Source organism: Salvelinus alpinus, chromosome 15 (genome assembly GCF_045679555.1).
Source record: "Salvelinus alpinus chromosome 15, SLU_Salpinus.1, whole genome shotgun sequence".
Taxonomy (NCBI): domain Eukaryota; kingdom Metazoa; phylum Chordata; class Actinopteri; order Salmoniformes; family Salmonidae; genus Salvelinus; species Salvelinus alpinus.
The window spans coordinates 4787283-4810818 of NC_092100.1; the positions used below are offsets into that span (position 1 = coordinate 4787283).

General features: G+C 45.5%; 1 protein-coding gene across 1 annotated transcript in view; it reads right to left on the bottom strand.

Moving 5' to 3' along the window:
• Positions 1 to 23536, bottom strand: part of LOC139539403 (ras-related protein Rab-6B-like) — a 172799-nt gene that overhangs the window by 25635 nt on the left and 123628 nt on the right. The window contains exons 5-7 of the mRNA XM_071342304.1: positions 21699 to 21810; positions 6128 to 6221; positions 805 to 871 (exon numbers count right to left, since the gene is read on the bottom strand). Coding sequence (XP_071198405.1) covers positions 805 to 871; positions 6128 to 6221; positions 21699 to 21810 — 273 coding nt within the window. The remainder of the gene's footprint in view (positions 1 to 804; positions 872 to 6127; positions 6222 to 21698; positions 21811 to 23536) is intronic.

Sequence of the window (23536 nt, forward strand, 5' to 3'; positions counted from 1 at the left end):
GCTCATTTAATTGGACGAGGACCAGAGGAACACAAAGAGTTAGAGATTCACCACTGTTCAGAGTGTATTTCTGGAGAACCTTCAGAGAGAGGAGACCAGAGATGTTCACTGTCAGTACGGAGAGGTTTAAGAAAGAGGCCAAGTACTAAAGGTCAACCTAGTTGAAACAATATGTTTGCTAAATGACTGCTAAATGACTCACTACTGTAAGTCTCTCTGGATAAGAGAGTCTGCTAAATGACTCACTACTGTAGTGACTCTGGATCAGAGAGTCTGCTAAATGACTCACTACTGTAGTGGCTCTGGATCAGAGAGTCTGCTAAATGACTCACTACGGTAGAGTCTCTGGATAAGAGAGTCTGTTAAATGACTCACTATTGTAGTGGCTCTGGATCAGAGAGTCTGATAAATGACTCACTGCTGTAGTGACTCTGGATCAGAGAGTCTGCTAAATGACAAAAATGTCAATGTAATGTTTACATAGTCTGATTGCACTACTTTACTGTATAATGTTATCTTGTAAACAGGACCATGTTCCTGTCAGTCCCAGAGAACAACATTTGATTTGACCATTTAATTTAGAGTGGATCTACTCAGTAAAGACTAGGTGGCTATTCCTAAAGCACTTACAATCTTACACACATTTTTCTCCAACCTGACTAACAAATACGGTAAATAGGATCTTCTCGAACCAACAAAAATGTAAACCTGTTTTTAAAACCTTTTCAGTGCAGTCAGAACCGCTAAATAAACCACTACTGTTGCCTTGAGTTGAGCTGAGGCATAAGTGCAGTAAAAGGATACTTCCCTCCTTGCTCGTCTCCTGCATGCTCTCCATCCCGGGGAGGGCAGCCGCCACACGCCGAAACAGCTGGAGAGAGAGGGAGAGGGAGAGGGAGAGGGAGAGGGAGAGGGAGAGGGAGAGGGAGAGGGAGAGAGAGAGAGAGGGAGAGAAAGAGAGAGAGAGAGAGAGGGAGAGAAAGAGAGAGAAAGGGAGAGGGAGAGAGGGAGAGAGAGAAAGGGAGAGAGAGAGAGGGGGAGAGAGAGAGAGAGAGAGAGAGAGAGAGAGAAAGGGAGAGAGAGAGAGAGAGAGAGGGAGAGAGAGGGAGAGAAAGAGAGAGAAAGGGAGAGAGAGAGAGAGGGAGAGAGGAAGAGAGGGAGAGAGGAAGAGAGGGAGAGAGGAAGAGAGAGAGAGAGAGAGAGAGAGAGAGAGAGAGAGAGAGAGAGAGAGAGAGAGAGAGAGAGAGAGAGAGGGAGAGGGAATCAGAACACTGTGACTCATATACGCTCCCCAACAGAGAGAGACGGTGTCTCATCCATCCACCCTCCTCACCTGTGGACCCAATCAACTCGCTCAGACAGGAAGCTACCAGCATGCACTGGGCCAGGGGTAGGCAGAAAACACTCACACAGTCAGTCAGTCAGTCACACTGGACGGGTGGTTGGGGTATAGCCAGCTTGACATACCTTCTCTGTGGTGCCATTCTGGGGACGACTGCCAGTCCAATTACAGAGAAACATAGTACAGGAGGAAGAGGGATGGATCATCACATGCTGGGTTGCATACTGCTTCCTACTTCCTGTTTCTATTTTTACCTTAATTTAAACAGGGAGGCACCATTGAGACCAGGGTCTCAATCACTAGGGAGCCCTGCATATACAATTCATCAGACAAAATCTATTTCAAAATCAAATCAAGATACAATGAAAAAAATAAAAAATAAATACAACACAACAGAACATTCTAAAAATACATTCCTCAATAAGAAGGTCCCCAATCAAGACGTTAAATCGCACGAGCAGCACCAGAACATCCAATTGTAATGAGTTTTGTAAACTGTTCCAGCAATGAGGTGCATTAAAACTAAACGAGTATTTACATAATTTGGTGGAGACCTGACGAACCTCAAGAGTAAACCAACCCTGTGAACCAACCCTGTGAACCAACCCTGTGAACCAACCCTGTGAACCAACCCTGTGAACCAACCCTGTGAATCAACCCTGTGAACCAACCCTGTGAACCAACCCTGTGAACCAACCCTGTGAACCAACCCTGTGAGCCAACCCTGTGAATCAACCCTGTGAACCAACCCTGTGAATCAACCCTGTGAACCAACCCTGTGAACCAACCCTGTGAACCAAACCTGTCATATTTTTACACTAAAACAACGAAGTTACGTAAGTTGGAAGCTTGTGTAGTAGAACATTGTATACAAAAACGGAATAGTGAAGTGATCTACAGGAATTTAATGAGGACCAGCCAGCCTTTTAATACAGGATGTAGTAGTGAGTATTAAAACTGAGGACCAGCCTTTTAATACAGGATGTAGTGGTGAGTATTAAAACTGAGGACCAGCCTTTTAATACAGGATGTAGTAGTGAGTATTAAAACTGAGGACCAGCCTTTTAATACAGGATGTAGTGGTGAGTATTAAAACTGAGGACCAGCCTTTTAATACAGGATGTAGTAGTGAGTACTAAAACTGAGGACCAACCTTTTAATACAGGATGTAGTAGTGAGTATTAAAACTGAGGACCAGCCTTTTAATACAGGATGTAGTGACGAGTATTAAAACTGAGGACCAGCCTTTTAATACAGGATGTAGTGGTGAGTATTAAAACTGAGGACCAGCCTTTTAATACAGGATGTAGTAGTGAGTATTAAAACTGAGGACCAGCCTTTTAATACAGGATGTAGTGGTGAGTATTAAAACTGAGGACCAGCCTTTTAATACAGGATGTAGTAGTGAGTATTAAAACTGAGGACCAGCCTTTTAATACAGGATGTAGTGGTGAGTATTAAAACTGAGGACCAGCCTTTTAATACAGGATGTAGTGGTGAGTATTAAAACTGAGGACCAGCCTTTTAATACAGGATGTAGTGGTGAGTATTAAAACTGAGGACCAGCCTTTTAATACAGGATGTAGTAGTGAGTACTAAAACTGAGGACCAGCCTTTTAATACAGGATGTAGTAGTGAGTATTAAAACTGAGGACCAGCCTTTTAATACAGGATGTAGTGGTGAGTATTAAAACTGAGGACCAGCCTTTTAATACAGGATGTAGTAGTGAGTATTAAAACTGTCACCTGTGATAAAGCGAAGGGCCCGATGCTAGACACAATCCAAAGGTTTGTTCTCCAGGTTCATCGTTAGGTGATGGTTTTGTTATGGAAGGTTTGGGAATCGCTTCCTTTAAGGTGGATGTAGAATTGAACGGCTGTCATGACTCCAACAGGAAGGTGGCTCCCCTTCCTGTTCGGGCGGCGCTCGGCGGACGTCGTCACCGACCTACTAGCTGCCACTGATCCCCTTTCCCCTTTTCTGTTTATTGGTTTCACCTGTGTTTGTTGTAGGCTGATTGGTTGGGCTTTATTTGTGCGGGATTGTTCGATGTACATGTGTACACGTCTGTGTGTCACGGTTTTCCCATGTGTTTGGGTTTTTTGCTGGACTGTTTAAGTCCCCCGTGTTTGGGGCATTTGTTTTGGTTGGCGTATGTTCACCGTTGTGGTGCATTAAAAGTTAGCACTACCCTGAACTCTCTGCTTCCTGCGCCTGACTTCTCACCCACTACACCCCGGACGTTACAACGGCTCTTTTCTGGATTTTGATCATTAGCGGCTAACGGCCTAATTCTGCTCTGCATGCATTATTTGTTGTTTTACGTTATACACTGAGGATATTTTTGCCGATTTTCTGCATGCAGAGTCTCAATTTGGTCTTTGTCGTCCCATTTTGTGAATTCTTGGTTGGTGAGCGGACCCCAGACCTCACAACCATAAAGGGCAATGGATTCTATAACTGATTCAAGTATTTTTAGCCAGATCCTAATTAGTATGTTGAATTTTATGTTCCTTTTGATGGCATAGAAGGCCCTTCTTGCCTTGTCTCTCAGCTCGTGCACAGCTTTGTGGAAGTTACCTGTGGTGCTGATGTTTAGGCCAAGGTATGTAATCGTTTTTTGTGTGCTCTAGGGCAACGGTGTCTAGATGTAATTTGTATTTGTGGTCCTGGCAACTGGACCTTTTTTGGAACAACCAATATTTTAGTTTTACTGAGATTTACTGTCAGGGCCCAGGTCTGGCAGAATCTGTACAGAAGATCTAGGTGCTTCCATCACTCTCTCTCTCTTCCATCTCTGTCTCTCCTTTTCTCTCTCTCTCTTTCACTCTCTCATTCTCTCCTTTTCTCTCTCTCTCGCTCCTTCTCTCTCTCTCTCTCCCTTCCATCACTCTCTCTCTTCCATCACTCTCGCTCCCATCACTCTCTCTCTCTTCCATCACGCTCTCTCTCTTCTCTCTCTCTCTCTCTCTCTTCCATCACTCTCTCTCTTCCATCTCTCTCTCTCTCTCGCTCTCTCTCTTCCATCTCTGTCTCCTTTTCTCTCTCTCTCTTTCGCTCTTTCCTTCTCTCCTCTCTCTCTCGCTCCTTCTCTCTCTCTCTCTTCCATCACTCTCTCTCTTCTCTCTCTCTTTCATCTCTGTCTCTCTCTCTCTCTCTCTCTCTCTCTTCCATCACTCTCTCTCTTCCATCTCTCTCTCTCTCTCTCTTCCATCTCTGTCTCCTTTTCTCTCTCTCTCTTTCGCTCTCTCCTTCTCTCCTTCTCTCTCTCGCTCCTTCTCTCTCTCTCGCTCCTTCTCTCTCTCTCCCTTCCATCACTCTCTCTCTCTTCCATCTCTGTCTTTCCATCATCTCTAAGTTACAATACAAGAGCATCTGTATAGTAAATAAATGGTTTTATCAAGACAAGCTAACAGTATATTGTGTCTGTGAAGGGAACCACGTTGTCACCCAGCACTGATGCAAACACATGACCCATTGTTCTGCATTACTTCAGGACCACTAATGGAACAAAGGGACCAGAGCATAACTGTTAAAACAAAGAGGATAAACACCCCACTGTTAACCCTGCTGGCTCGCCTGTGTCATTCATAGACATTGGTACAACCTTGTACAATTGATACTAATTGATATCAGGCTGTGGTCGTCTCTCTCTCAACCCAGCTCTCTCGATCTCCCTTCTTGCTCTCTCCTCTTCCTGCAGTTAGAGGTAATAGACCTGATTCCAACCAGAGCCCGTTTCTATATTCGATAACAAACACTTTACGCTAGTCACTGTTTATTACTCATAAATCAAGGACAAGTCAGTCATGGGAAAAATGACTCAGTCATGCCCTCTTGCCACTAGACCGTTTCCTGTCAACACTGACAGTGACAGATATAATCAGTATATGTGTTTCATGCAGAAATTTCATGCAGTTTTAGTGTTGTCAACACTCAGAGGGACTCAACACTCAGAGGGACTCAACACTCAGAGGGACTTAGAACACACTGAGCCACTGAAAGCAAATTATACAGACATGCAGATTCACTGTTGTAGCCTGTCTTGGCGCTGGTCTCAATAAACACTAACCTGTTTGACGTTGTAGCCTGTCTTGGCGCTGGTCTCAATAAACACAAACCTGTTTGACGTTGTAGCCTGTCTTGGCGCTAGTCTCAATAAACACTAACCTGTTTGACGTTGTAGCCTGACGTTGTAGCCTGTCTTGACGCTAGTCTCAATAAAGACTAACCTGTTTGACGTTGTAGCTGGTCTCAATAAATACTAACCTGTTTGACGTTGTAGCCTGTCTTGACGCTGGTCTCAATAAACATTAACCTGTTTGACGTTGTAGCTGGTCTCAATAAAGACTAACCTGTTTGACGTTGTAGCCTGTCTTGGCGCTGGTCTCAATAAACACTAACCTGTTTGACGTTGTAGCCTGTCTTGGCGCTGGTCTCAATAAACACTAACCTGTTTGACGTTGTAGCCTGTCTTGGCGCTGGTCTCAATAAAGACTAACCTGTTTGACGTTGTAGCCCGTCTTGGCGCTGGTCTCAATAAACACTAACCTGTTTGACGTTGTAGCTGGTCTCAATAAACACTAACCTGTTTGACGTTGTAGCTGGTCTTGGCGCTGGTCTCAATAAACACTAACCTGTTTGACGTTGTAGCCCGTCTTGGCGCTGGTCTCAATAAAGACTAACCTGTTTGACGTTGTAGCCCGTCTTGGCGCTGGTCTCAATAAAGACTAACCTGTTTGACGTTGTAGCCCGTCTTGGCGCTGGTCTCAATAAACACTAACCTGTTTGACGTTGTAGCCCGTCTTGGCGCTGGTCTCAATAAACATGACGCTGAGCTCCTTGGCCCGCTGTTCTCCTTCCTCTATGGTGATCTGCCTGGGAGAGGAGAGGACATGAATCCACATCAAACCACAGACTGAACAACATCTTAAATAAGCAGTGACCTGATGAAAATAAAATACTTTACGTTGATGACTTTTTTTTTGCAAATCAAATCAGTTTTCCACGTCGATTCAACGTCATCACATTGCATTTTTTTTATGATGTGGAAGCAAAGTTGATTCAACCAGTTTGTGCCCAATGGGGAGGTACTGTAGTCTACAGACTACAACAAGCCACAGCCACAGCCAGCCACACTGAGCAGCACTGTCTGCCAGCCACAGCCAGCCACAGCCAGCCACAGCCAGCCACACTGAGCAGCACTGTCTGCCAGCCACAGCCACAGCCAGCCACAGCCAGCCACAGCCAGCCACAGCCAGCCACAGCCAGCCACAGCCACAGCCAGCCACAGCCACAGCCAGCCACAGCCAGCCACAGCCAGCCACAGCCAGCCACAGCCAGCCACAGCCACACTGAGCAGCACTGTCTGCCAGCCACAGCCAGCCACAGCCAGCCACAGCCAGCCACAGCCACAGCCAGCCACACTGAGCAGCACTGTCTGCCAGCCACAGCCACAGCCAGCCACAGCCAGCCACAGCCAGCCACAGCCAGCCACAGCCACAGCCAGCCACAGCCACAGCCAGCCACAGCCACAGCCAGCCACAGCCACAGCCACAGCCAGCCACAGCCAGCCACAGCCACAGCCAGCCACAGCCAGCCACAGCCAGCCACAGCCAGCCACAGCCACAGCCAGCTACAGCCAACCACAGCCACACTGAGCAGCACTGTCTGCCAGCCACAGCCAGCCACAGCCAGCCACAGCCAGCCACAGCCAGCCACACTGAGCAGCACTGTCTGCCAGCCACAGCCACAGCCAGCCACAGCCAGCCACAGCCAGCCACAGCCACAGCCATCCACAGCCAGCCACAGCCAGCCACAGCCACAGCCAGCCACAGCCACAGCCAGCCACAGCCACAGCCAGCCACAGCCAGCCACAGCCACAGCCACAGCCAGCCACAGCCACAGCCAGCCACAGCCACAGCCACAGCCAGCCACAGCCAGCCACAGCCAGCCACAGCCACAGCCACAGCCAGCCACAGCCAGCCACAGCCACAACCACAGCCAGCCACAGCCAGCCCCAGCCAGCCACAGCCACAGCCACAGCCAGCCACAGCCACAGCCACAGCCAGCCACAGCCACAGCCACAGCCAGCCACAGCCAGCCACAGCCAGCCACAGCCACAGCCACAGCCAGCCACAGCCACAGCCACAGCCAGCCACAGCCATCCCCAGCCACAGCCACAGCCAGCCACAGCCACAGCCACAGCCAGCCACAGCCAGCCCCAGCCACAGCCACAGCCAGCCACAGCCACAGCCACAGCCAGCCACAGCCACAGCCACAGCCAGCCACAGCCAGCCCCAGCCACAGCCCCAGCCACAGCCAGCCACAGCCACACTGAGCAGCACTGTCTGCCAGCACTCTCCCAACAGCACATCTAACATTGTTCATTAAGTTATGGTGAAGCTGATCGATGGTGTTGTGGCCTGAAAAGAATGTACTAATTACTGGCTATTACTATCAAATGTTGTTATTGGGAACGTGAGAAAGGGAGAGTGTCAGGTGCACAGAATGGAAAGAGGGGACTACAGTTGAATATTAGCGGGCTGGCTAAATCTGGCACATGCGTTTACAAACGCTGGTTAAATTTGCCTTGGCCTTGTCAAAGAACACCTAGTAAAGTGAAACAGTTTGGTGAGGAGACTACAGCATCCTGCTAGGCTGATTACACAACCCAGCCAGCACAGAGCAAAAGACATTGAAAAGACATTGAAAATATATTATATTTTCAACCAATTTTAATCACTATTCAGCCTGGTAGCTCATCAAACTGTTTTTATATCACAGACCATCCAGCCCAGACTGGTAACTAAACCCACTGTGTTTATATCACAGACCATCCAGTACAGACTGGTAACTAAACCCACTGTGTCTATATCACAGACCATCCAGTACAGACTGGTAACTAAACCCACTGTGTCTATATCACAGACCATCCAGCCCAGACTGGTAACTAAACCCACTGTGTCTATATCACAGACCAAAGGCAGCCAGTAGTCTTCACGGACGGACGGACGGACGGACGGACGGACTTCTTGGTTCTCTTCAGTACAGCACAGCCCTTTGCGTCCCAAATGGGAAACCCAAAGGGCTACGGTTAAAAGTAGTGCACTATGTAAGGAATATCATGTCATTCAGGACGCAGCCCCTGTCTGTATTTACTACTGCTTTATATGTATTTACATGCATGAGGGTTTAGTATGCATGTCCTCTGTCCTCTGAGGGTTTAGTATGCATGTCCTCTGAGGGTTTAGTATGCATGTCCTCTGAGGGTTTAGTATGCATGTCCTCTGAGGGTTTAGTATGCATGTCCTCTGAGGGTTTAGTGTGCATGTCCTCTGAGGGTTTAGTATGCATGTCCTCTGACTGTTTAGAAGAGCTGTTCTGTACATCACATTCATAACAAGCTACTGTAACTAAATTAATTCTTAAATCTATTCTTTGTTAAATGTGTACTAACTAAATTCATCATTACAAGCTAGCTACTGTACTAGATATGAATCTGATAGACTGGGGGATATGAACAAAACGTCTAGAGTAAGATCTTAACCAGCTGTATTTACAGTATACTACTACTAGACACTGGCACTATTTCTGGATATGTAAAGTCCTCTACATAAGGTCCCAGCATTACAGTTGAAGTCGGAAGTTTACATACAACTGAGCCAAATACATTTAAACTCAGTTTTTCACAATTCCTGACATTTAATCCTAGTAAAAAGTCCCTGTTTTAGGTCAGTTAGGATCACCACTTTATTTTAAGAATGTGAAATGTCAGAATAATAGTAGAGAGAAGGATTTATTTCAGCTTTTATTTCTTTCATCACATTCCCAGTGGGTCAGAAGTTTACATACACTCAATTAGTATTTGGTAGCCTTTAAATCTTTTAACTTGGGTCAAACATTTTGGGTAGTCTTCCACAAGCTTCCCACAATAAGTTGGGTGAATTCTGTCCCCTTCCTCCTGACAGAGCTGCTGTAACTGAGTCAGGTTTGTAGGCCTCCTTGCTCGCACACGCTTTTTCAGTTCTGCCCACATATTTTCTATAGGATTGAGGTCATGGCTTTGTGATTGCCACTCTAATACCTTGACTTTGTTGACCTTAAGCCATTTTGCCACAACTTTGGAAGTATGCTTGTGGTCATTGTCCATTTGGAAGACCCATTTGCGATCAAGCTTTAACTTCCTGCCTGATGTCTTGAGATGTTGCTTCAATATAACCACGTAATTTTCTTTCGTCATGATGCCATCTATTTTGTGAAGTGCACCAGTCCCTCCTGCAGCAAAGCACCCCAACAACACGATGCTGCCACCCCCGTGCTTCACGGTTGGGATGGTGTTCTTCGACTTACAATCCTCCCCCTTTTTCCTCCAAACATAACGATGGTCATTATGGCCAAACAGTTCTATTTTCATCAGACCAGAGGACATTTCTACAAAAAGTACGATCTTTGTCCCCATGTGCAGTTGCAAACCGTAGTCTGGCTTTTTTATGGCGGTTTTGGAGCAGTGGCTTCTTCCTTGCTGAGCGGCCTTTCAAGTTATGTCGATATAGGACACGTTTTACTGTGTATATAGATAGTTTTGTACCTGTTTCCTCCAGCATCTTCACAAGGTCCTTTGCTGTTGTTCTGGGATTGATTTGCACTTTCCACACCAAAGTACGTTCATCTCTTGGAGACAGAACGCGTCTCCTTCCTGAGCGGTATTTATTTTTATTTATTTATTTTTATTTTACCATTATTTTACCAGGTAAGTTGACTGAGAACACGTTCTCATTTGCAGCAACGACCTGGGGAATAGTTACAGGGGAGAGGAGGGGGATGAATGAGACAATTGTACACTATGTATGGTATGACGGCTGCGTGGTCCCATGGTGTTTATACTTGCGTACTATTGTTTGTACAGATGAACGTGGTACCTTCAGGCATTTGGAAATTGCTCCTAAGGATGAACCAGACTTGTGGAGGTTTTGGCTGATTTATTTTGATTTTCCCATGATGTCAAGCAAAGAGGCACTGAGTTTGAGGGTAGGCCTAGAAATACATCCACAGGTACACCTCCAATTGACTCAACTGATTAGCCTATTAGTCAATTAGCCTATCAGAAGCTTCTAAAGGCATGACATCCTTCTCTGGAATTTCCCAAGCTGTTTGAAGGCACAGTCAACTTAGGGTATGTAAACTTTGTGTAATAACACTTGTGATAGAGTGAATTATAAGTGAAATAATCTGTCTGTAAACAACTATTGGAAAAATTACTTGTGTCATGCACAAAGAATATGTCCTAACCGACTGGCCAAAACTATAGTTTGTTAACAAGAAATTTGTGGAGTGGTTGGAAAAACAAGTTTTAATAACTCCAACCTAAGTGTATGTAAACATCCGACTTCAAATGTATATATTTGTCATAAGACATAGGCCTAGCCTAGCTTGACAGGTCCACTGCATACAGAAGAAGAAGAATAGGAAGAAGAACAAGAATCTACAGTAGTATTATCATTACCACCATGCATAAAAAAAACAGCTTTCTAGACACCCCCACCAGTCCTGGCAGGCAGCTCTCTACCGATAAACCCCATCCCACCAGTCTTCCATCAGGACAGAGAACACACTCTAATCTGTCTCTAAAAGCAGCCAGACTCCCAGAGATCCAACACAGAAGATTCATCACTAGCATCTAGTCCACGTTGTCACTGTACCCCTCAAACACACAGAGACAGAGGATACTAACTCAGTCAGTCTGTCAACTTCACTCCCTGTTACAGTTCTGGTTCATCTCTCAAGGACCACTGCATGTTTGGTTGATCTAAGGAACATGGTCATACATCTTTGTCTTTTTTGAATGCTTTTGTTAGGGTTCTGATTTCCAAAAGCAAAAAGGACAAATAAATCAACAAAAGAAGGATCAGACTATATCTGTAACGCTCGTCATATAGAGGAGAAGGAGAAGACCAAGGTGCAGGGTGGTAAGTATTCATAATTCCTTTTAATGAATACGAATACTGGAACAAAACAACAAAAACGATAAACGAACAGTTCTGCAAGGTGACATACACTAAACAGAAAACAACCACCCACAAACACAGGTGGGAACAGGCTACCTAAGTATGATTCTCAATCAGAGACAACGATAGACAGCTGCCTCTGATTGAGAACCATACCAGGCCAAACACACAGAAATACAACACAAGGACAACATAGAACACCAGACATAGAATGCCCACCCAAACTCACGCCCTGACCAACCACAATAGAGACATAAAAAGGATCTCTACGGTCAGGGCGTGACAATATCAAATGCTGAGTTTCCGTGATGCAGACAGAGGATTCTGCATCCTGTCTCTCTGTCAGAGGGAGGAGATCAAGCTTATCACTGATACATTCAGTAGTATTACTATTTGGCGAGGTCAAAGCCACACAGACTAATGTTTCTGTCCCGATGTGAATGTGATTATTCTCTGCTTTAGATGCTATCAGATCATGCCCCCATTTCTACACAGATCTCAATATTGACGATCATATGCATTGAGAGAGCGTTCGAGCGACGTACATCCTTTAGCAACACCTAGCATCCAGCTTTATCAGTCTAAGACTGTCTGCCTGAACAGAATGCATGTACATATCCCTTTAGGTCCCATTTCCATGCGCTCTCTCCAAGTATCAGATACTCCCACTGAAATATGATGAATTTTTGTGACACTCCTCAGATGTAGAAGGGAGATTCAATGGAGGGAGGGGGAAACTGAGGATTCAGGGAGGGGAGGGAGGGGGGAAGTGAGGATTCAGGGAGGGGAGGGAGGGGGAAACTGGGGATTCAGGGAGGGGAGGGAGGGGGGAAGTGAGGATTCAGGGAGGGGAGGGAGGGGGAAACTGGGGATTCAGGGAAGGGAGGGAGGGGGGAAGTGAGGATTCAGGGAGGGGAGGGAGGGGGAAACTGAGGATTCAGGGAGGGAGGGGAGGGAGGGGGGAACTGGGGATTCTGGGAGGGAGGGGAGGGAGGGGGGAACTGGGGATTCTGGGAGGGAGGGGAGGGAGGGGGGAACTGAGGATTCAGGGAGGGAGGGGGGAACTGGGGATTCAAGGAGGGGGGAACTGGGGATTCAAGGAGGGGGGAACTGGGGATTCTGGGAGGGAGGGGAGGGAGGGGGGAACTGGGGATTCTGGGAGGGAAGGGGGAACTGGGGATTCAGGGAGGGAGGGGAGGGAGGGGGGAATTTGGGAATCAGGGAGTGAGGGGGGGACTGAGGATTCAAGGAGTGGAGTGAGGGGGGGAACTGGGGATTCAGGGAAGGGAGGGAGGGGAGGGAGGGGGAAACTGAGGATTCAGGGAGGGAGGGGGGAACTGGGGATTCTGGGAGGGAGGGGGGAACTGGGGATTCAGGGAGGGAGGGGAGGGAGGGGGGAATTTGGGAATCAGGGAGTGAGGGGGGGACTGAGGATTCAAGGAGTGGAGTGAGGGGGGGAACTGGGGATTCAGGGAAGGGAGGGAGGGGAGGGAGGGAGCTAGGTTTCCATCCATACAAGACCGGAGCTAGGTTTCCATCCATACAAGACTGGAGCTAGGTTTCCATCCATACAAGACTGGAGCTAGGTTTCCATCCATACAAGACTGGAGCTAGGTTTCCATCCATACAAGACTGGAGCTAGGTTTCCATCCATACAAGACTGGAGCTAGGTTTCCATCCATACAAGACTGGAGCTAGGTTTCCATCCATACAAGACTGGAGCTAGGTTTCCATCCATACAAGACTGGAGCTAGGTTTCCATCCATACAAGACTGGAGCTAGGTTTCCATCCATACAAGACAGGAGCTAGGTTTCCATCCATACAAGACTGGAGCACGGTTTCCATCCATACAAGACTGGAGCTAGGTTTCCATCCATACAAGACTGGAGCTAGGTTTCCATCCATACAAGACTGGAGCTAGGTTTCCATCCATACAAGACCGGAGCTAGGTTTCCATCCATACAAGACCGGAGCTATGTTTCCATCCATACAAGACTGGAGCTAGGTTTCCATCCATACAAGACTGGAGCTAGGTTTCCATCCATACAAGACTGGAGCTAGGTTTCCATCCATACAAGACTGGAGCTAGGTTTCCATCCATACAAGACTGGAGCTAGGTTTCCATCCATACAAGACTGGAGCCAGGTTTCCATCCATACAAGACTGGAGCTAGGTTTCCATCCATACAAGACTGGAGCTAGGTTTCCATCCATACAAGACTGGAGCTAGGTTTCCATCCATACAAGACTGGAGCTAGGTTTCCATCCATACAAGACTGGAGCTAGGTTTCCATCCATACAAGACTGGAGCCAGGTTTCCATCCATACAAGACTGGAGCCAGGTTTCCATCCATACAAGACTGGAGCTAGGTTTCCATCCATACAAGACTGGAGCTAGGTTTCCATCCATACAAGACTGGAGCTAGGTTTCCATCCATACAAGACCGGAGCTAGGTTTCCATCCATACAAGACTGGAGCTAGGTTTCCATCCATACAAGACTGGAGCTAGGTTTCCATCCATACAAGACTGGAGCTAGGTTTCCATCCATACAAGACTGGAGCTAGGTTTCCATCCATACAAGACTGGAGCTAGGTTTCCATCCATACAAGACTGGAGCTAGGTTTCCATCCATACAAGACTGGAGCTAGGTTTCCATCCATACAAGACTGGAGCTAGGTTTCCATCCATACAAGACTGGAGCCAGGTTTCCATCCATACAAGACTGGAGCTAGGTTTCCATCCATACAAGACTGGAGCTAGGTTTCCATCCATACAAGACTGGAGCTAGGTTTCCATCCATACAAGCCTGGAGCTAGGTTTCCATCCATACAAGACCGGAGCTAGGTTTCCATCCATACAAGACCGGAGCTATGTTTCCATCCATACAAGACTGGAGCTAGGTTTCCATCCATACAAGACTGGAGCTAGGTTTCCATCCAATTGGCGACAGATTTTCATATGACTATTCTAAAATCTGTCCCACCAGTAGTATTTCCACCAAACATACTTGTTGCAGATAAAAAGCAGTGCACGATGAGGTAGTGCCCATAAAATGTACTTTTTTTCGCATAAATTTTCTTGTCCCAAATAAACAACACATTTTCAACTCTACCGATAGTTAACTGTTGTGTTAAAAATAGCAAATGTGCCTCCTCTGGTCTTGACATGTGTGCTCTAGTCAACAGCTGGCAGATACAGTGCGGGTAGGCTAGTCTAGATTATTATACATGAGATTATTTTCTATTTGTCAAAAGGCAGCCAAGGATCGATCATCATGTCACCAGAATAAGAATCTCAATATTTATTGGCAAGGAGCATCAAACTCATCGACGTGCACTTTCACCACCTTGTAAAGTTCATCATCATTTATTTAATCTGTATACTAATAAATTGCCTGCTTTCCTGAGTCGTAAAATGGGAGCATCAAACACCATCGCGTTGACTACAAGTTCAATTTCAATTGACTTCAACTTCAATTTAATGGTTATTATATCAATATTTGTGCATAAAGGAATTAAATTAAAATGATTTAACCTTTAATTCTTATTACTAACAATTTAAATAAGACTTCCACACTTTTTTTTCTTCACAAATGTTATGTTTAATTTGGAAATTACAGATCTCTACCAGGCGATTGAGAAGTCATAAGAGTGTCATAGCAATTCCACATCAGAATGGCAATTTGCATAGCATTTTAGCTAATCCTAAACATATTGCATCATTTACTTTAGGTCTGCTTTAATGGCTTTCATAAGGTAGGTAAGCATTGTTAAATGAGGACTGAAGTCAGTGTCCAAACATGAGTATGCAATTACATTGAAATGAATGTGTTTTCAGGTGGTATATAGTGCAATCTCCCCCAAAATGTTTTTCTTGAATTTCAAATGATTTAGGTTCTTCAATCATGTTCAGACTACATTTTGAGGTAATACATGTATGTTATATGCAAGACTGAATATTTATTAATTGACCCCATGGATATAAAAAGTGGTTTAACCCATGTATGTTGCATAAAATAGTATCTTGTCAACAAATCAATCATATTTTAACAAAAGTATTTTTTAACAGAAAATGTACTTACCCTATTCTTGTTCTCCCATACTTTGACTGAGTAATAAACTGACTGTTTTTTAAATATTTTAACCATTTATTTACATATTCCTACTCTTCAAGGTCTCTTCTAACAGGAATGATGCAATATTCATTGATCACCAACTGAATTCCTGCCTTTTATCCAATATCTTTGGTGAGTGATTTTGAGTTTTCTTACAGCCTTCAGTGCTCAAAGTTAAAGTCTAACTTGTAAATTGATTCACTGTCAAGATTCTCTGTCAATACGCTCTACCAGCCGGTTGAGGATAACGGTTAAACGTTTCAAGTAGCGATGAAAAATCAGCCTCTGCTGTCAGACAGTAAACACTCAACGACAGAACAATCCGTGTGTTTCTAGACAGATCATTCACACTGACCATCACTGTAAAATGGGGGAAAGAGACTAAGGCCCGGTTTCCATAGCGATGGAATTTAAGGCTTACTATTGTTTTAACGATGCATCTTTCCTACAACGTCTGAAGATGTAACACGCGTTTCCCCAAAAAACACCACACGAGAGAACGGTCACTGAGCGCGTCGTTTGGAGCGTGTCTCGTTACGGATAGGATCGAAAGAAAGGGAGGGCTGATCTCGGGATCAGCTTTCTCTATTCAAATCTTTCCTTAAAACGTGTTCAATTATTTTATAATACTGACCACGGATCAGCTTCTAGAGAGATATTACCACCTAAAGCAGCAAAGGAGGCGGTCTATTCCAAATGCACTATATCACCGATTTGGCACATCATGAAATATATTGAGACAGATTACAGACAGTTGCCTACAAGTAGAAAAATATATTGAGACAGATTACAGACAGTAGCCTACAAGTAGAAAAATATATTGAGACAGATTACAGACAGTAGCCTACAAGTAGAAAAATATATTGAGACAGATAACAGACAGTAGCCTACAAGTAGAAAAATATATTGAGACAGATTACAGACAGTAGCCTACAAGTAGAAAAATAGAAATCAGTTGATTGAACATTAAATGTATTTCGATATTGTTGAAATAGGCTTACAGTCTACTGTTGATGTCATTTCGGGTTTTGAAGCATCTTAACACACTGCACCATGTCAACACACCAGCCTTAACACACTGCACCATGTCAACACACCAGCCTTAACACACTGCACCATGTCAACACACCAGCCTTAACACACTGCACCATGTCAACACACCAGCCTTAACACACTGCACCATGTCAACACACCAGCCTTAACACACTGCACCATGTCAACACACCAGCCTTAACACACTGCACCATGTCAACACACCAGCCTTAACACACTGCACCATGTCAACACACCAGCCTTAACACACTGCACCATGTCAACACACCAGCCTTAACACACTGCACCATGTCAACACACCAGCCTTAACACACTGCACCATGTCAACACACCAGCCTTAACACACTGCACCATGTCAACACACCAGCCTTAACACACTGCACCATGTCAACACACCAGCCTTAACACACTGTACCATGTCAACACACCAGTCTTAACACACTGCACCATGTCAACACACCAGCCTTAACACACTGCACCATGTCAACACACCAGCCTTAACACACTGCACCATGTCAACACACCAGCCTTAACACACTGCACCATGTCAACACACCAGCCTTAACACACTGCACCATGTCAACACACCAGCCTTAACACACTGCACCATGTCAACACACCAGCCTTAACACACTGCATCATGTCAACACACCAGCCTTAACACACTGCACCATGTCAACACACCAGCCTTAACACACTGCACCATGTCAACACACCAGCCTTAACACACTGCACCATGTCAACACACCAGCCTTAACACACTGCACCATGTCAACACACCAGCCTTAACACACTGCACCATGTCAACACACCAGCCTTAACACACTGCACCATGTCTACACACCAGCCTTAACACACTGCACCATGTCAACACACCAGCCTTAACACACTGCACCATGTCTACACACCAGCCTTAACACACTGCACCATGTCAACACACCAGCCTTAACACACTGCACCATGTCAACACACCAGCCTTAACACACTGCACCATGTCAACACACCAGCCTTAACACACTGCACCATGTCAACACACCAGCCTTAACACACTGCACCATGTCAACACACCAGCCTTAACACACTGCACCATGTCAACACACCAGTCTTAACACACTGCACCATGTCTACACACCAGCCTTAACACACTGCACCATGTCAACACACCAGCCTTAACACACTGCACCATGTCAACACACCAGCCTTAACACACTGCACCATGTCAACACACCAGCCTTAACACACTGCACCATGTCAACACACCAGCCTTAACACACTGCACCATGTCAACACACCAGCCTTAACACACTGCACCATGTCAACACACCAGCCTTAACACACTGCACCATGTCAACACACCAGCCTTAACACACTGCACCATGTCAACACACCAGCCTTAACACACTGCACCATGTCAACACACCAGCCTTAACACACTGCACCATGTCAACACACCAGCCTTAACACACTGCACCATGTCAACACACCAGCCTTAACACACTGCACCATGTCAACACACCAGCCTTAACACACTGCACCATGTCAACACACCAGTCTTAACACACTGTACCATGTCTACACACCAGCCTTAACACACTGCACCATGTCAACACACCAGCCTTAACACACTGCACCATGTCAACACACCAGCCTTAACACACTGCACCATGTCAACACACCAGCCTTAACACACTGCACCATGTCAACACACCAGCCTTAACACACTGCACCATGTCAACACACCAGCCTTAACACACTGCACCATGTCAACACACCAGCCTTAACACACTGCACCATGTCAACACACCAGCCTTAACACACTGCACCATGTCAACACACCAGTCTTAACACACTGTACCATGTCAACACACCAGTCTTAACACACTGTACCATGTCAACACACCAGTCTTAACACACTGTACCATGTCAACACACTAGTCTTAACACACTGCACCATGTCAACACACCAGCCTTAACACACTGTACCATGTCAACACACCAGCCTTAACACACTGCACCATGTCAACACACCAGCCTTAACACACTGCACCATGTCAACACACCAGCCTTAACACACTGCACCATGTCAACACACCAGCCTTAACACACTGCACCATGTCAACACACCAGTCTTAACACACTGTACCATGTCTACACACCAGCCTTAACACACTGCACCATGTCAACACACCAGCCTTAACACACTGCACCATGTCAACACACCAGCCTTAACACACTGCACCATGTCAACACACCAGCCTTAACACACTCCACCATGTCAACACACCAGCCTTAACACACTGCACCATGTCAACACACCAGCCTTAACACACTGCACCATGTCAACACACCAGCCTTAACACACTGCACCATGTCAACACACCAGTCTTAACACACTGTACCATGTCAACACACCAGTCTTAACACACTGTACCATGTCAACACACCAGTCTTAACACACTGTACCATGTCAACACACCAGTCTTAACACACTGTACCATGTCAACACACTAGTCTTAACACACTGCACCATGTCAACACACCAGTCTTAACACACTGTACCATGTCAACACACTAGTCTTAACACACTGCACCATGTCAACACACCAGCCTTAACACACTGCACCATGTCAACACACCAGTCTTAACACACTGTACCATGTCAACACACTAGTCTTAACACACTGCACCATGTCAACACACCAGCCTTAACACACTGCACCATGTCAACACACCAGCCTTAACACACTGCACCATGTCAACACACCAGCCTTAACACACTGCACCATGTCAACACACCAGTCTTAACACACTGCACCATGTCAACACACCAGCCTTAACACACTGCACCATGTCAACACACCAGCCTTAACACACTGCACCATGTCAACACACCAGCCTTAACACACTGCACCATGTCAACACACCAGCCTTAACACACAGCACCATGTCAACACACCAGCCTTAACACACTGCACGATGTCAACACACCAGCCTTAACACACTGCACCATGTCAACACACCAGTCTTAACACACTGTACCATGTCAACACACCAGTCTTAACACACTGTACCATGTCAACACACCAGTCTTAACACACTGTACCATGTCAACACACCAGTCTTAACACACTGTACCATGTCAACACACTAGTCTTAACACACTGCACCATGTCAACACACCAGCCTTAACACACTGCACCATGTCAACACACCAGTCTTAACACACTGTACCATGTCAACACACTAGTCTTAACACACTGTACCATGTCAACACACTAGTCTTAACACACTGCACCATGTCAACACACCAGCCTTAACACACTGCACCATGTCAACACACCAGTCTTAACACACTGTACCATGTCAACACACTAGTCTTAACACACTGCACCATGTCAACACACCAGCCTTAACACACTGCACCATGTCAACACACCAGCCTTAACACACTGCACCATGTCAACACACCAGCCTTAACACACAGCACCATGTCAACACACCAGTCTTAACACACTGCACCATGTCAACACACCAGCCTTAACACACTGCACCATGTCAACACACCAGCCTTAACACACTGCACCATGTCAACACACCAGCCTTAACACACTGCACCATGTCAACACACCAGCCTTAACACACTGCACCATGTCAACACACCAGTCTTAACACACTGTACCATGTCAACACACTAGTCTTAACACACTGCACCATGTCAACACACCAGCCTTAACACACTGCACCATGTCAACACACCAGCCTTAACACACTGCACCATGTCAACACACTAGTCTTAACACACTGCACCATGTCAACACACTAGTCTTAACACACTGCACCATGTCAACACACCAGTCTTAACACACTGCACCATGTCAACACACCAGCCTTAACACACTGCACCATGTCAACACACCAGCCTTAACACACTGCACCATGTCAACACACCAGCCTTAACACACTGCACCATGTCAACACACCAGCCTTAACACACTGCACCATGTCAACACACCAGTCTTAACACACTGTACCATGTCAACACACTAGTCTTAACACACTGCACCATGTCAACACACCAGCCTTAACACACTGCACCATGTCAACACACCAGTCTTAACACACTGTACCATGTCAACACACTAGTCTTAACACACTGCACCATGTCAACACACCAGCCTTAACACACTGCACCATGTCAACACACCAGCCTTAACACACTGCACCATGTCAACACACCAGTCTTAACACACTGTACCATGTCAACACACCAGTCTTAACACACTGTACCATGTCAACACACCAGCCTTAACACACTGCACCATGTCAACACACCAGCCTTACTGACTACCCCCAGTGTTTACTGACTACCCCCGGTGTTTACTGACTACCCCCGGTGTTTACTGACTACCCCCGGTGTTTACTGACTATCCCCGGTGTTTACTGACTACCCCCGGTGTTTACTGACTACCCCTGGTGTCTTCTTACTCTCACCTGTTATATTTCCATGGTTATCTCTGTTATATCTGGCCTTCTCTCTCTCTCTCTCTCTCTCTCTCTCTCTCTCTCTCTCTCTCTCTCTCTCTCTCTCTCTCTCTCTCTCTCTCTCTCTCTCTCTCTCTCTCTCTCTCTCTCTCTCTCTCTCTCTCTCTCTCTCTCTCTCTCTGTCCCTCCCTCCCTCCCTCCCTCCCTCCCTCCCTCTCCCCCTCTCCCCCTCTCTCTCAGTTGGAACATGCTCAGGCGTGACGAGGCACCAGGTCACTCTGAAGTAGAGCAGAGACAGACTGACAGTGTCGCAACTAACTTGTGTTTTGATTGGATCCCCAAAGACCCCAAAGACCTTTCGAAGAGAGACATTGGACACGGACCGCTGCACCAGACGTAACCATGGAAATCGGGCCAGTAAAAGGAAGTAATGTAGTCCAGGAGCAGTGCTTTGAAACAGTGTGTCCCTAATGGCCCCCTATTCCCTATATAGTGCACTACTTTAGACCAGAGCCCTATTCCCTATATAGTGCACTACTTTAGCCCAGAGCCCCTATTCCCTATATAGTGCACTACTTTAGACCAGAGCCTTATTCCCTTTATAGTGCACTACTGTTGACCAGGCCCTAGGGTGCACATTTGTGACGCACATTTAGGCCGCAGCCAGAAATCATGACTGAATATAACACTTCTTTACCTCTTGTCTCCCAAGTCTGTTTTGTTGCCAACTAGCATGATAATGACATCACTTCCTCTCTCCGTTCTGACGTCATCGATCCATTTGGACGTTTGCTGGAAGGAGTTCACATCTGTTGAGGAAGAGCAGAAGTAGAAAGAAGTAGTTGGTCAAATATCATCTCGTTTAAAGTTGTGTTTTGATAAATAACGGTTGAACAACGTACACAGACATACTGTGTAAGATCAATAATACACACATGGAATTGTGTATATTGATGTTAACGGTGTACAAGTGGGTTGGGTACTAGGGGAGAACCGGGACGAAAATAACACTTTTCGTTTTTTTCCCCCTAATCACTCAGAGATCAATGGAGCTACAGAGACTTTTATGCAACTAGCTCTCACAGTCTCACGTCAGAATTAGACGTTCATCCATGTTTCTCAAACATCAACTTTCAAAGTTCTTTCAAATGTCAAATGATTTAAGTTTAGGTTTAAGTTTAGGCATTAACTCCAAATTATTTAAGTTTAGGTTTAAGTTTAGGCATTAACTCCAAATGATTTAAGTTTAGGTTTAAGTTTAGGCATTAACTCCAAATTATTTTAAGTTTAGGTTTCAGTTTAGGCATTAACTCCAAATTATTTAAGTTTAGGTTTTAGTTTAGACATTAACTCCAAATTATTTAAGTTTAGGTTTTAGTTTAGGTATTGACTCTGAAATCTTAAGGTTAGGTTTAAGTTTAGACATTAACTCCCAACTATTTAAGTTTAGGTTTTAGTTTAGGTATTGACTCTGAAATCTTAAGGTTAGGCATTAACTCTGTATGGTTAAGATAAGGGATAAGGTTTGGGATAGCCTTTAAACAAAAATGTAACTTTCTATCGTTGTATTTGAACATGCAACCTTTGGCACCCGAGGCAGATGCTTCCCACAATACTTTGCCTTACAATATTGATCAGTTGATATTGTGTTACTTTCGTCCCACCCGTCTCTCCTGTACCTTCTCCCAGGCTAACACCAAAGACTAGCTAGCATGACACTTGACTAGCTAGCATGATACTTGACTAATTAGCATGACACTTGACTAGCTAGCATGACACTTGACTAGCTAGCATGACACTTGACTAGCTAGCATGACACTTGACTAATTAGCATGACACTTGACTAGCTAGCATGACACTTGACTAGCTAGCATGACACTTGACTAGCTAGCATGACACTTGACTAGCTAGCATGACACTTGACTAGCTAGCATGATCCTTGACTAGCTAGCATGACATTTTGTTTTACATATTTTTTGTTGTTTAACCTTTATTTAAACTAGGCAAGACATCTGACTAGCTAGCATGATCCTTGACTAGCTAGCATGACACTTGACTAGCTAGCATGACATCTGACTAGCTAGCATGACACTTGACTAGCTAGCATGACACGTGACTAGCTAGCATGACACTTGACTAGCTAGCATGATCCTTGACTAGCTAGCATGACATTTTGTTTTACATATTTTTTGTTATTTAACCTTTATTTAAACTAGGCAAGACATCTGACTAGCTAGCAGGACACTTGACTAGCTAGCATGACACTTGAAGCCTGTTATTTAGACACTAGATGGGTTGACACATGATGTTTGGAACCTTAAACTACTAAACAAAGCTCTACAACCAAACAGGGTCCGTTTTTTAATAACTTACATCACTCAAAACCACTTTTTGTTAATAACTCGGAGAAACATGGTCGGATGGGCTGTTTTTTTGTTGTTGCAGGGAGCTCAACAACATGTCATTCCAGCCCTTGTCTTATCTGAGAAAATGGCTGTGTTACTTTCGCCCAGTGTTACCTTTGTCCCGGCTCTC